At 33.9% G+C, this 15,443-nt stretch overlaps 1 protein-coding gene and 1 long non-coding RNA gene across 5 annotated transcripts in view; one reads left to right on the top strand and one right to left on the bottom strand.

The window, feature by feature from the left end:
* The window catches only part of Kdm3 (Lysine demethylase 3), a 48,711-nt gene that overhangs the window by 28,047 nt on the left and 5,221 nt on the right, over positions 1-15,443 (top strand). For all 4 annotated transcript variants that reach the window (XM_089269525.1, XM_089269523.1, XM_089269524.1 and 1 more), the window contains 5 exons: positions 5,997-6,081; positions 6,598-7,963; positions 8,500-8,662; positions 10,499-11,138; positions 12,054-14,980. In XM_089269525.1, coding sequence (XP_089125651.1) covers positions 5,997-6,081; positions 6,598-7,963; positions 8,500-8,662; positions 10,499-11,138; positions 12,054-14,980 — 5,181 coding nt within the window. The remainder of the gene's footprint in view (positions 1-5,996; positions 6,082-6,597; positions 7,964-8,499; positions 8,663-10,498; positions 11,139-12,053; positions 14,981-15,443) is intronic.
* On the bottom strand, positions 9,038-10,612 carry LOC149093223 (uncharacterized). The gene is made up of 2 exons (XR_016200075.1): positions 10,476-10,612; positions 9,038-10,209 (listed from the first exon to the last, which is right to left on the bottom strand). It is a non-coding gene; the product is annotated as an uncharacterized LOC149093223 (long non-coding RNA).

The raw sequence follows: 15,443 nt of genomic DNA, 5'->3' as shown, positions 1-15,443 counted from the left end.
AATCAAATGATTACCTTTGAATCACCGAGAGAAACTTATTGTCATTGTTGATGATTATTATCATTATCATCATTATTCAATATCATTATTAAAATAGTCGAAACGCGTGTTGACTGTTAACTCTTTTTGTGTGTTCAACTGCGTGACTTCAATCTTTTTTTTTAGTTTTCATTTTTTTTCCTTTACCTGAAGAGAAGGCAGAAAATGTTGAATCCTTTTTACCTTTCACTCTTCATGCTTTCAATTTGGTGATTATCATCATGATGATTACTTTTGTTACTTGAATTGTTTCTCCTCAAAATGGATCTTTCTTCTTCTTCTTCTTCCCCATCATCTTTTGAGGTCATTTTGTTCAAGTATAAACCTTGAAGTGATTATACAATTATAACTATTTACTGATTATATCAACTTCCTAATTGAGAGTTAATTAACTTGTCATGATTAGGTGAATGATTTAATCAACATGAAATGTGAAACAACAAACAACTAAACTGAAAAAGTAAAAGTAAACTCAATCTTTTCATCATTTTTATTTTTCCACTTTTCTCCATCAATTTCAATCTTTTTTCATTTCTCGTTCAATAACCATTCAATTGTTGATCAAATTTACTAATTGTTTATTCTCGAGATAAATTTAGCTCCAATTTGATCAACAATTTTCTCATAATTTTCATTCAGAAATTGCTTTTCTTCCAACCTTGTTCAATGTAATTATTTTAACAAAAAATCATTCATTAAAACACTAGCAAACAGGGTCATATTCATCTGAAATTAGTTGATTAAGTGTATTAAAAGTGGCGATTAAATTAAATTGTTGAAATAGTGAAACATTGAATAGGATTACAACTCTGTCAAGGGTAACAACAATTGTAACTGTTACCATTTTTTGCTATCAATTGTTGAAACTGAAAGCTTATGACTCGTTATTTGTAATGCTTCATTTAAATGTAATTTTGCGATTTGATTAACTATAAATAGAAGCAAACTTGTTGCTATTGGCAAGTGATTAAACCATCGATTTGGATTGTAATGTTACAATTAACGTTAACGATTTGTGTAACAATTTATTTTCCCGTTCAAATTGAGTTGTTCAGTTTCTTGGCTTTCGCCTAAACATTGAGTGTAAAAAGGTAGAAGCAGCAAAAAAACATGAAATTAATTGTTACCCTGATGCAAAACATTAACCTTAATTGTTTCAAGTAAATGTTGTTTATTGTTAACTATTGGATATCAATCAATTTCACTATTTAATAGGTTTAAATACAAAAAATGATATCAATTCTGACGACTCAACTCAGTCTCATATGTTCAACTCAAGGACAAAAATTACTTCCAGGTTTTTACTCTTGTAATGTTTTCCTCTTGTTCCCATCTCTTCCCAAGTTAACTCTAGATCGATAGACGATTCAACTGAAAAATAGAGGAAAAAGCAATGTTTTTCAAATTCCCTGTTAAGCTTCTTCTATGAATGATCCTCATCTTTTCCTCTTCTCTCTCTCTCCATCTTCCAATCGATTAATGTCTTCCTTCATCTTCTCCCTCAAAGTGTCTGTAAACTCGTGCTGTGATGATGATGATCTGTGTGCAATATGATTCTTTCCTTCTCCGCATCCTTTTTCTGATCACTTACAATCTCCTGGTACAATCGTTTACTTTGAGATAAAAAAGCAGCAGAAAATGATTTAACATTCCACACCAAAACCATGATGATAGTCATCATCATCATCATCATCATCATTTCCATTTTCCTCTCTTTCCTTCTAATCATCATCATCAGTTTCTTTCCTTTATCACTCTTTACACATTCATTCATTCATTCACTTAAAGCTTTTGCGCTTTCCCTTCCAGTCTTCCTCATCTTACTGCCATAATCCATTATCAAAGGCACAATGGAAATTAGGTGAAAGAAGATGAAGATGAGGAGAAAAGATAATGATGAGGATGAAGTAGAAGAAAAAAAGTCTGGTACAATCTATTTCTCCCCAAATATAACATTGGGTACAATCTGAGTCTTGATAAATTCACTGTCAGGATCAATTTTCCTGCTTCTTTCCTCTTCTCTCCATGTCGACATAATCTTGCCATCTTGCTCCATTTTTTGCATCATTTACAAAGAGTCACAAAAATGTAAATACAACATTTACCTAACCCACCTAAAACCAGAATTTAAATCACAAGTTATTCTAATTTTTTTCTTCACCATATTTCATGTTTTCCATTTCAATTCGCAATCATTTTCCATAAATAATCATTTCTCTTTTTACTTCACTCAAATTCACTTTCCTTTCACACTTGAATCGTCTACTTACCTGGCAACCTTAACTGTCTATTTACACTTCAACTAATTAGCTTGATTGTCAATCAAATGACCCAAAAATAATAGATGTGACAAGGACATTATTTTGCCATTTCACTTGCAATTCACTTAACTCATTAAGATTAAGATAATTTACAATTGAACATGTGATAATGTTGATTGAGACAAACATCATTATCATTGTTTCAGTTTATCCTAATCAACATCTACTTTATGTGCTTTATGTAACTTATCATAAGGTTACATCAAGGTTATGATATAACTGATGAAAACAGATATTTTTCTGGTTTCCAATTTTGCTCCCTGAAAAGGATAAAAATAGGAATATTTTATAGAGAATATTAATATTAATGATTAACCAGAGTGATACCGGTTTTCGGGTTAAATCTGGTTGTACAAGGTAAAACAACACTCGAGTATTAAATAAGCATTTTGTCTTTTTTTTATCTTCTTCTTCTTCTTTCTCTCACTCATTTTGTTGCCTTTAACTACTGAATTGAAACCAGTTCAACGTATTCATATCCTAAGGCCAATAGTGATAAGTTATCTTCTTGCAAGAAGATGGTAACAGAAGATGAAGACGATGATGATAATGACCAAGATGATGGGGATGATGAGAAGATTTGTTGATGATAAATGGATGATGATGGAACAGAAAGGAGAATCATGTTTTTCCTTCTAGATTGAGACTTATGTTTGAAGTTTCATCATTTTTATCTTTTCTTATAAACGTCTTGTTATTATCAGTTTCCTGATATTGATCTTGAGTCTTTTACTTTCCATTCCTTGAACACACCAGGCCTGGAAAACTGTTATAGACAGAAGAGATGGGAAAACAAAAAAAAGCTGAACTTTACTTGAAACATCATGTTATCCATTATTGATGCCAATTCAGGGTGGAGATCTGAAAATAGATGTTAAACTGTGTTGCCACCATCAATGATAATGATGACGAGCAAGATGATTATGATAATTATGAAAGTAAAAAAAAAGTTATGGTGAAAAAAAAGCTCAAGAGCAAGAGACTGAATGATGGTTGGAATTTTTCCAACTTGAAATTGAGTAATTGATACTATTTACTCTGGTATCGCAAAACCTTTTTGCTCATCATCATATCAAATAATAAGTAATATTTTGTGATAATATTTACCATTTTTGGGTTAAACGCTATTCTCATTATTATTATTATTTATTTAAACTATTTGATATTTAATAATGTGATAACAAAACAAAAATGATAATGGAATTGAATAATGACTTTGTAATAATAATGAAAAACCAGAAAAGGTTTAACCAGAAATGGTTGAAAAAAACATGGAGAAAAAAGTAAACCAGAAAAAGATGAAAGAGCCTGGATGTTACCTGTTTAGTGTGGCGATGACCTTTAGCTTTACCTTTGCATATAACCTTATTATTATACTGGGTTAAAAGTGGTTTTCAATGCTAATAATGTTGAACGGGCAAATGTAAAGAAACCAGATTTTTTTTACCTTTTTTTTGTGTCATTGGATGAAAAATGTTTTACTTTTGTCTCTATTTAAGGTTCAATCTTTTCACCTGTGTTACTACCTAGGGCAACCTAACGACCTGCTCTTGCATCGTCCTCTCCCTTGTCATCCCTCGAGACCAGTTTCCCGTTGCTGTAAGCTTTAACCTTAACTTATAATCTTAAAGCCTATTAGCCTCTCACTCGGCTTCAATCATCCAATCTTCTTTTCTCTTCATCTTTTCATCATGACCTCCCTCTTATCTGGCCTTAGTCTATATATTGATCCTCAATTTGGATCCTAGTTTCGTTTACTTATCATCATCATCTTCCCTTAGGTTTTTTCCTCCCTTATTCAAATTGAACAAAATGAATCAACAAAAGTATAGGACAATAGCTGACCATCATCATCATCTTCATCTTTCTCCTTCTCTCTTCTTAGTCTTCTGGTTACTTTCAGTCTTCCTTAACTTCCTTCTTCATCTTGTTTTTGTCATTCTCTTCATCATTTTATCCTTTCTTTTGTTGATGTTTTTTTTCGTCTTTTATGTGACCAGAATGAGAGGGAGTAAATAGCTTCATCTCTCTCTCTCTCACTACTCACTCATCCATCTCAAGTTAACCCAGAGATGAAGATGAAAAAGCACACAAAAAGCATCAATCACAACACCATGGAAACCATTTTGTTTTTTTCATCTTTTCTTTCTTTGACTTGAAAATGAGGCAAAAAACGAGAGACTCAATACAAAGAAGCTTGTTACATGATGATGACTGAACAACTGAAATTGAGGTGAAAAACAAAGCGTTGCATTTGCCGATGAGATAATGCTTTGAATTGTTGTTGCTTTATTTTTGAAAAATTAACCAGTTTTTGTTGTATTTGCTGCATTTGTCCTTGCCAAGGTTAACCAGAACCTTTCAACATGATACATTCATTTTACTTTTTCATCTTGTTTTCTGGTTAATCACAATCATGGTGTTTGCTGATAATGATGAACATGTTTTCTTATCTGTTTCACTCTTGTCAACTGATTTCATCATTATAATGGTTGAGTCATGATGATAGTTAATTATAGTTTGTCACATTGTCAGGATATTAAATGTTGATTCTCAATTGATCTCAATTGGTTTATTTAGATATAATCAGGAAAAAAACACAGTGTATAATATAATTCATTTGATAATCTAATTGAGTGATGCTTTTATTGAAAAAGGTTAATCCAATATCATAAATGAATATCTTTACAATTATTGCTGCCTTTTTTGCTCATTATTAATCAAATGATGCACATTAATGTCCCATTACTGATGATGTTTTTATATTTACATGAATTGATTTTTTAACCTTTCCAAGTAAATTGAAAAATCAATTTAATGAAACACTCAAACATTTGGTCAATCCTTTCAATACTCAACACACAATTGAAGCTAATAATTTACCTTTATTGCATGATGTTGATGATAAATTGTGGTGCCCTTGTCAATCAATACTGTGTGTGTACATCTTGTAATGAGGAAGCTTGAGTAAAGGACCATTTTTTACCCAAAAAAAGGTGAAAAAATGTAATCACTTTGAATGTAACCTTTTTTTATGTTTACTGTAATAGTGGATGATAAAAGCCTTAAGGTATCTCTCCTCTGTCTGTTGGAAGATAGAGAGAAAGGTAATAGCGAAAGAGAAGAAAGTAGATTGACGTGTGTGATGATGTAGATGAAGATAACAGGTAATTACTTGCGAAAGAAGAAGAAAAGAGGAAATTAAGGGAACTTGTTAAAGAAGAAGAAGAAGAAGAGAAATGGAAGAGAAGAAGAAGCAAAAATAGAAAGGAAGAAAATGTTGAAATGTATATAAAAAGTAATGGCGATAAATGAAGAGAGACAGACAAAGGAGAAGAAAGAAAGGAAAGAAAGAAGAGCGCAGACATGGAAGATAAAGAAAGAAGGAGAAAGAGAAAATGTAAGAGAAGATTGAAAGAGGGTTGAGTGAGTGTTTCTCACTTGTTTTTCTGGTAAAGAGGGAGCGAGTGAGTGAAAAGTGAGTAAATGGTTTGGGAAACAGTTGAAAGAATTGAATTGTAAGCTAAAGGTTAAGAAAAATCGTAATCCTGTGTTTAACCAGATTTTTTTTGTGATTGTTTTTTTCAAATTTGGATTAATTTATATACATTTTTGTGATCTGCTTTTTACCATTAGGAATTAACATTAACCGATGACACAGTTCTCGAAGAACGGAATGAGGATCCTACTTTGGTTCAGATGAAATTGATTGGTGATGGAGGTAATATGTGCTTTTAATATATTCATTTGTGTGTGTCCCTGTTATCTGTGTCTGTTAACCAGAATAAACAGCCAAAAACCAGCGGCTAGCAACTAAAGGGTGGGAGAGAAAGATTTGTAAAGTTAATTAACTGTGAAGTGGATGTAAAAATTATCGTTGCTCAGCAAGGGAGTCGCAACATTTTTCAAGATATATTGTGTTTCTGATAACAATAATTGGAAAGTAAATTGATTCAAAGTAACGTACATTGAGAAATGTTGATCTTTCTCTTTTATTGTTTCTATTATTGTTGTGATCATCGTCATCATCATTATCTTTAATCCAGATAATTGTTGAGATATTAATATTATGAGTGAAACAATTGAAGACAAGTAGAAGAGAGTAAACAGTTTTTTCTTCTGGTTTTCAATGAAAATTTTATGTTTATTCTGGTTTTATCAATGTCTATTTTAGACGGAAAGATTGCCACCAATTTTAATCTATTTACTAATTGCTCTCTTCTTTTTACATTTACAGTTGTAGAATCAATATTAAAAGGAGAAGAAATTGGAATTACTCCTCGTCGACGTGCCTGTAATCAAAATTCTCGTGAAACTACAACAGCAACCTCATTAAATAATAGTGTAACCACTAATAATAATTACGTCAATTCCAATGCTAGAAAATTGACGAATCCAAGCAACAATAATTCAACCAATCATCATCCCAATAGAGTTAAAAATTCAAATTTGGTCAACAATTTAAGCAACATTAACGTATCTTCAACGACAACGGTAACAACCAACACAAGTACAACTACAACTACATCAACCGTTAATAGCAGGGTTAACTCGCATAACGATAATAACAATAACAGTTTAACAACCACCACAAATAATTGTAACACAAACGACGATAACATTAGGATTAACAAACACATCAATACAGGCAATGAGAAGGAGATTGCTGTTAAAACAAATAATAAATCATCAAAGCATTCAGATTCAAATTGTATTGCAAGTGTGATGAACTCAAGTGTTACAAAAGCAGATGTTAATAATAGTAATTTTGATAGTTCGTTAAAATCAAATTACCATCGGTTTGGACTTGATTTAAGTGACCAACAAGCCCACGGTTTACAGTCTAAAGCTCAAAAAAATGAAAACCAAGAGTACCAACAACAGCAACAGCAACAGCAACAACAACAAGCCAACAACCAAGACCAGGTTAACCAACAGCAACGCAATACCTCTGTGCGTCTAAATAATTCACACAACCATTTAGGATCTAATTTTTCATCTGTGACTACAACAAGCACAACCAGTAAAACAAATTCACAGTCAAAATCATCCTCAGCTTCTCCAACTTCTTCCATCAACAGCACAACCTATTCTAGTTCTTTGATGCATCTTCACATGACCCCATCTCAATCAGTTTCACATTTACCCAGGCCACCTTGTCCACCAAATGGTGATCGGACAACCGGTCCCCCATCAACATCAATAGCATCATCGATACACCATCAACAACACCACCAACAACAGCAACATCATCTTCACCATCAACAACAACAACACATTCAATCTCACCATCATCTATCTTCACAACCCTCATCGTCCATACCCAAATCATCAGCATCATCTTTAGACTCGCAAAATAGCTCAACAATGTCTCGTCCTCCACCAGGAATTATTTCACCTTATTCCAATGCAATTGGTAATTACCAGGCCATGCTTATGCTTCAACACCAGCAAGAATTGTTATGGCAAAAGTATCCCGAAATGAGGGGAATGACGGCCTCTTCGGCCAATCCAGATAATCGTTTATTAACTCCTTACCAAATTAATGACTGGAAAATGATTCAGGAACGGGAACGTGATAATAGGCAACTTCAAGAGAAAATGTAAGTTCTACTTCAATCTCATGCTAACATTAACCCAAAATTTCATCCATTTTTTTTGGGTTTAATATCAGTGCTATTGATATATTAACATCCATAATCTTTACCAATATTTGCTTTTGCTTTATCAAAATTTTATCTCATTTTTTTTGCTTCTTTGGTCAACAATAACTCAATTATCTAATTGTTGTGACTGCCTCTTGGAGTGTTTAAATGGTTTTTCATGATAACACCATTTAAATCTTAAATGAGAAGCTTGATAAAAAAATGTAAAGTAAATCTGTAAAGGTTGATGAGCATAAACATTGATTAAACTATTTGATTGAATTAAATCAGATTGTGTAAAAGTCACTTGAAGCAATCAGAGTATTTGTTGGATGTTAAATGAAGACAAAAAAAATAGACAGACTCATTGTTTATTTGAAAACTTATTGTTTCTTCTTTTCTTCCTTTCACCATTCAATGTTTACCTTTGTTACCTGGATCAACAATGATGACAATTAAATGGTTCCTTTTTTGTGCACTGTGCCAATCAACAGGAAACTTGAAGACAAAATGAGAGAAAGATTGGAAAGAGAAGCAAAAGATAGAGAATCAAAAGAAAGGGATAAATTTTTGAAAGAAAGAGCAGAAAAGGAAAAGAAACAGCGTGAAGCTGTTGATCAACATTTCGTGGAATCTTTGCGACTTGCTAATCAAAAGGTATGTTCAACTATGTTCATTTCAATTCTAATCTGATGCTCAAAATAAGTTTCAATTTACATGCAAATATTCAATGAATGGATTGAACAAACGATGAATGTTTCAACTGAATCACTCATTTCGTAAGGCAAAAAAAGCAAACATTTCTTCAATATTTTTCAATTGAAAAGTTGAGTTTGCTCAAAAAGCCACTTTTTACCATTTTTCTGTAAACCTTTATTTTCGGTTTTTTTCTGGTTCTTTTCTGGTTCGCTTTAACACATTGTTGCAAGCAGCCTTGGGTCAAGGCTGTTAAAGATTGGAAGGTTAAAGTTTATGAGAAAGGTCAGTTATTGAGTTGAAAGTTGACTGGAAACATGACTTGAAAATATTTGCTTGAGTTTCATCAGGAAATTAATTTTATGAATTGTAATGTTGAGTGTTACACAAAAAATGCTGCAAATGAATTCATTGTTTAACAACAACAATAAATGGTAACATTGAAGGAATATTCAAATTTCCATCTGCCCATAATCATGTCAATCATTTTGGACAAAATTGTGCTCATCAAAAAATGTAACTCAAAAAATTGATTGAATGATTAAACAGTGACCAGAAATAAAATACAGTTAGACGTGTTTTCAATAAGGCGAGGTAAATATAAATCAAACAATTGAAAAGAGTGAAAACAGTGAAAAAAGGAAGACAGAGTTAACCCAAAAAAAGCAAGTTTTTGTTACATTCTTCGAACCATTCCTCTTTTAAGCTTTCTTTTCTTCTGTCTGTGAAAATAACCACTTTCTTCTCTCTCTCTCCTCCTCATCTCTTTCTTCTCTATCATCATCTATTTAAGATTTAGCCTTTGACCTTCTTTTTTAAACCATCTTGAAGCCAAACCAAAGCCATTTTTTACCCTCACTTCTGTTTCGCTCAATTTTTTCTCAAGGTCTTCGATGACCTTTGTTCGTCCTTGAACCTATCCTATGACCTGCCCAGGGCTCAGAGAATACAATTTACTGTCTCTTTCTCTTTCTTTCCTCCCTGTTTTACTTTCTTTTCTTTACCATATTTCCTTGCAATCTTGCCTTTCCAGTTTCGCCTGTTTTCTCGTTTTATCCAATCTCTGCTTTTTTGACCATTTTGCGATACAACCTGACTACATCTTGATAGGCATTTTTTGTTATTTTGTTGTTGTTTTTAATGTCCTTTTAGTCGTCGTAGTAATCATGAAAAGCATCAGGTAAATCATAACAATGAGCAGTCAAGAAAAGAAAGTTTGTCACGCTATGAATGAAAAGGTGTGGTTACAACGTTTTTCTCATAAAATGTTGACTTAATCTTTCCTTGTTCTTGGCTTTTTTTGTGTCTTTATTTGCCTTTTTTCCTTCCTCTTTCATCTTCCTTGAAATGTTTCACCATCAACCTGTTGTCAGGCTGAACAAAATGAATCCAGGTATAATTGAAATTCCACGAGTTTCCAGTTGCTTGTAATTGTTGAATTTCTCATTTGAATTCTCAGGGTTTAACAATTCTCACACATTAAATGTACGGTTGAAAGTAAAGTTAACCTATTGTAGTATAAATAGAAAAAGAAGAAAGAAAGAAAAAAAAGTTAAACTAGAGTTTTGTTCGATGAGAAATATTGAGTAATGAAAAGGTTGCAATTAAATGAATGAGTAAATATTGGATATAAAATCCATAATGTTCATGATGAGTATTTCACCGTTTTTCTTCATGCAATAAAAAGCTTCATTTCTTCAATTCCATAAACATTGAGTATCATTATTTTGAGCAATTTTGTTTTAAGAAAAGAAATGAAATTTTCTAACTTTACTTGTTTCTCTCTCTCTCTTATAGCAAAGAGCGGTGACTACAGGATGGCCACAAATGGGTAAAGGAAACAGCGGTAATCCCAATCATCCACCTCCTCCTCAATCACCTGTACGTTCACAGCAACAATCTCAACCAGCAGTTTCTTCCAGCGGAAACAATTCATTACCTAGATCATATATTCCAATGTTTAATGGTGATGCTGAGAAAGAAAGTGGAGAATCTAAATCTGCAAATTCCAGCAATTGTTCATCAAGGTCAAGCTCCAGTGCAACATCAAGTCATCAACCTAATAATAATAATGTTAATAATAATAATAATAACAGCAACAACAACAATAGTAATAACAATAACAATAACAATAATAATAATAGTAATAGTAATAACATGGTCCATTCGGACGCACGTTTAATACGAAACTTGGAGCAACGGCATCACCAACAGCAAACACCGCAAACACCTAAATCCCAGCAACAATCTCGATCAGGAAATAAAGTTGATTATCGATCCTCGGAATCCAATCTTTCTCATCTTCATGCAGCTGCTGCAGCACAACAATTTAGTGTACTTAGTCAACAACAATCACATTCACCCAACGGACCTCAACACCCATTACATCTTATCCATGCACCATCATGGGGTGTTCCTAGATCAGGAGTATCTTCAGGTATACAGTCAATCTTTTTTACTATTCAAACGGAAATCTTTAATTAGATAAAATGAATTAAAGTTTAAAATAACAAATGACATTTGAAAACTAGAGACGTATATAACTCACAACGTATCATATGATGTCTCATCCTAATTGAAACATCAGTTGGAATTGAGTTACAAAGGGAGAGAGAAAGAGATAAAATCATGTTATTACGACAATCTCTAATGATAGTCTTTCTCATCTTCATCCTCTTCACCATCTCACTGAATGTTGTCTCCCTTGAGCTTTAATATAAATTTATGTATAGATCTGGGAAGATGAAGAAAAATCGATTACACTTGTATCTACTTCTTGTTCGTTTTTCTGGTAATCCTGTTCAGAAAAGGTTCATTTTTATTCTTTCTTCCATCTTTCTACTGACCTTTTCTTTTCTTTTCCTTTTTTGTAAGCTTCTGGAATAGAAAAGAAAAAGATTAGAAAGTAGAAAAAAATTTAACCAACTAATAGACAAAATGGAAGACAGTTTTGAATTATTTGTGACTCGAGGAAGTGATTTTCTCCTTATTCAGCTTGTCTTGTATCATCATTCTCATCAGATCTTTTTAGATAAAAAGAGGATGAAAATGGTCATTATTTTCTTGATTCTGATGGTTTATTCTTGCTCAAGGTTATTGAAGGCCAGTGTTGAGCTGATTCAGTTTTCAATTGCAATCTTGATTAATCAGAGATTTAATCGTTTAGCTGGCTGAATGAAAGAGTTGCGAGGAAATTCATGAAACTAGCAAAACTCAAAAGCAAGTTTCATTATTGTCATTATAATGTTCAGTTTATCTGAAATGACTTCCGTTGGAAAAAAATTGCTCTCTTTATCTTTTCAAATTCAACATTAATGAATCTTTTTTTTATCTCTGTAATTATCATTTGCAGATGGTGGAAGTCCCTCACAAGGTAAAGGGTCTCAATCTCACCAACCAGGTCATCCTGGTGCACTACCTCTTCATCTTCAGAGTCATCATGGTCCGATTGGTCCAGGACAAATTAATCCAAGTCAATTACAATTTGTAAATAATATGAGTGTCAATGGATCTAGATTACTGGCTCATTATGATGCAAAAATTAGTAGTTTAATGCGTGAAAATTCATCATCACCATCTTTATCGACAACGAGTAAAAAGACCAATGCTAGTCCAGTGAATACCAACAACAACACCAACAGTAATAGCAACAATAACACCAACAATCCAAGAGATAATAATAATGGAAGTAATAGTGTTAACTCGGTCGGATCACGATCTGATGCTTCAAAACTTGGACCCAATCATCGTGCCAATAGTGAGAATCTCGGACCATATGGTTATACACCTTATGGTTATCCTCCACCACCTCCACGGTCAAGTGGAATGAAAGATACTCCGCCACCTCATCCACCACCACCACCATCATTACCACCGCCTCATTTAGCTGTGGGAAAATTAAATAGTTCAACAAATATTTCCAATCCTAGTGCACCAAATTCACGCAATTGTTTCTCGCCTATGGGAAACTCTTTGGGTAGACCACCAAGTGGACCCAGTCCATCTCGACCACCACCACCTGCTCATTCTGGTGGTTCCAGTAGTTCTATAATTTCTGGACCAGAGAAGCGTGAACCTTCACCTTTAATAGATCGATCAGGAACTCCTTTGGGTCGTAATACGGGTACACCATTAGGGCGACCTTCATCAGCTTCCTCGTCAAAACATTTAAGTGGAAAGGTTGCCCATCAATTTAATTCTGTTGATAGGATAAGTCCTTTATATCACAATTCAGGATCACAATCTTCCTCTTCGTCTACTTCTTCTTTACAAAGCGGTCAACAGGGACAACCATCTGGTCCACCACATAGTTCAAGTCTCTTTTCTCAGCAAACTCAGCTTTCAGGAGTACCACTCATGTCAGCTCCTCCAGCCCACCAAAGCTCATCGCCTGGCTTGGCTACTAGTCGAAGTAATACACCTCAACTTTCATCGTCCAATGTTCAATCTCATCAGCCAGTCGTCCTTCCATCATCTACAAATTCATCCTCATCTTCAGCGGCAAACCACCCCAGCCTTACAAATCTCACAAGTTCATCTTCTTCACTACCTTCTTCCCAAGATCAACCTCAAAATCTTGTCAAATCGGAAGTAAAAGTACGCAATAATCTTAACAGTGTCAATTCCAACAGTAACGTTTCGTCTAAAGGACAACATCTCCAAGGATCACATACTCCTAGCTATATGAAACACTCACAATTCAAAGCTGAGGAGCATAAATCAAATTTAATTAATTCAAGTGATAGATATTCAATTAACGGGCCCAACATGGATACATCAAAGCAACAGCAACACTTTACTCCAATTTCCAATGCTGGAGTAATGTCTGGTGGCCCAGGAGGTGGCATGTATCCTCATTACATGAAGGGCTTGTCACCCTCAAGATACAACATGAGCTCGGGCCAATCAGTTTCTCCACACGTTATGGGTTATGAAGTATCTCGATCACGGACATCAGGACCCAATATGCCATATAACCTGACTCATCCTTCAAACTCTTTTGATGGTCAATTAAAAGGTCCTAATGATCATCTCGCTGGTGGTAATAACAAGGCGATGAACATGAATTCATTTAAAGTTAATTCTGATGTACGGATGAGTGCAGAAACGATTAACCTTGATACCCATCAAGCTCACTCTCACCATTCAGGGAAAGGAAGTTCGTCAATTCCTTCTTTCTCAGGCAATAATACAATCACCATATCACCAGCTTCCGCTGCAACAACTTTAACAATAACCACCAGCCCGTTAACTTCCATCTCACCTACTGGAACCATTGTAAAGTCAGGCGCAAACGCTTCCAATAATGGTACTCGCCTAGTCCCTGGTAATCTTCCCAGTGGTTATCTACCATCTAACATTCATCCAATGATGGGACAATCAAACCATCATCTTTCCACACATTCTCATCATGGTCAATCCTCATCCCATCCAATTAGTTTAACAAACAACAAGACACCGTTGGGTCCAATGACTGGTCCACCAGTTTCCAATGGTTCCTCAGGAAGTATAATTCATGGGTTACCAGTAACATCGGACAAAAAGGGATTAAGTGTGTCACCTTCAATGACCATCTCTACCAAAGATTCAATTGAATACGAACAAGGAAAACGTAAAGGAATGCATAAAGAAATTTATGATGTAACTAAAAAGATAAAGAAAGAGGAGGAAGATAATGTTAATAATAGAAGTGGAAATGGTAAATCTATGGGAAGATTAGCAGCTTCTCCAACTGAATTTGTTCACCAGACTTCACCTTTATCCAATGCACAACCCATTATTTTGATTAAAGAAGAAAAGAATGTATATCCGGTGAATGAGAATAAGAAATCTCCTCTGAATAATCATTTCGAGCATGATTTTGGTGATCATAAAATTCAACCAACATTCAATTCAAGTAAAAGTACAATTGAAACACCAATGACCATAACATCGACCATGTTACCACCTCCATCACTCAATACATCCACTGTATTCTCCAATTCAAGCCCAGTAACACCGGCAACCTCAACACCATCAACCCAATCAGGGTCAACTACTTCAATCACTATTTCAACGCCAGTCACAACTGTGCGTGAATCTCCAACAACGGTTACCTCCAATGAACCAAGTACACCATCAAAGTTTCACCCTAAACTGAAGAAAGCATGGTTACAAAGGCATTCTGAGGCTGAAGTTGAAAGTAATTCAAATCAGTCTACATCATCTGCACTAAGTGTGAATAACACCTTGAATAATCTCACCTCCAATTCAGTCAAAGAGGAAGAAAGATGCAAACAGGTAAGATTATCATTAAAGATGAAAATAAATAATATAAATCAATAACGAAACAATTAGTAATATCATATTTTTTTCGCTAAAATAGACTAAAAGTAAAAGTATTTACAATACTCATCTTCTGAGCTTCCAGTAATTTTTCTGTTACGATTATTGAGATGTATGTTAACAGTTACTTCGTGATGTCAAAACAAATAGCTTTCAGATTAGTGGTCATCAACTTTTAACTATCTTCTACCGAGTGTACACTACTTGATTTTTACTATTTTTTCGGAAAAGATGTCAAATTCATCACCATCATGTCAAATGCAGAATGTAACAATACCTCAAGCAAGTAAATGCTACAAGACATGATTCTTCTATAATCAAACCAGAAAAGTTGATAGATTTGCGAGAGATTTCAAAGATTAGCAAATACAACAGACTCAATTTAGTTTGATTACTTGAATCACAGGTTTGGGTAATT

Source organism: Tetranychus urticae, chromosome 3 (genome assembly GCF_039701765.1).
Source record: "Tetranychus urticae isolate SD_2017Ah chromosome 3, NJAU_TeUrti_SD_1.0, whole genome shotgun sequence".
NCBI lineage: Eukaryota > Metazoa > Arthropoda > Arachnida > Trombidiformes > Tetranychidae > Tetranychus > Tetranychus urticae.
This window is presented reverse-complemented; position numbering and strand designations above follow the sequence as displayed.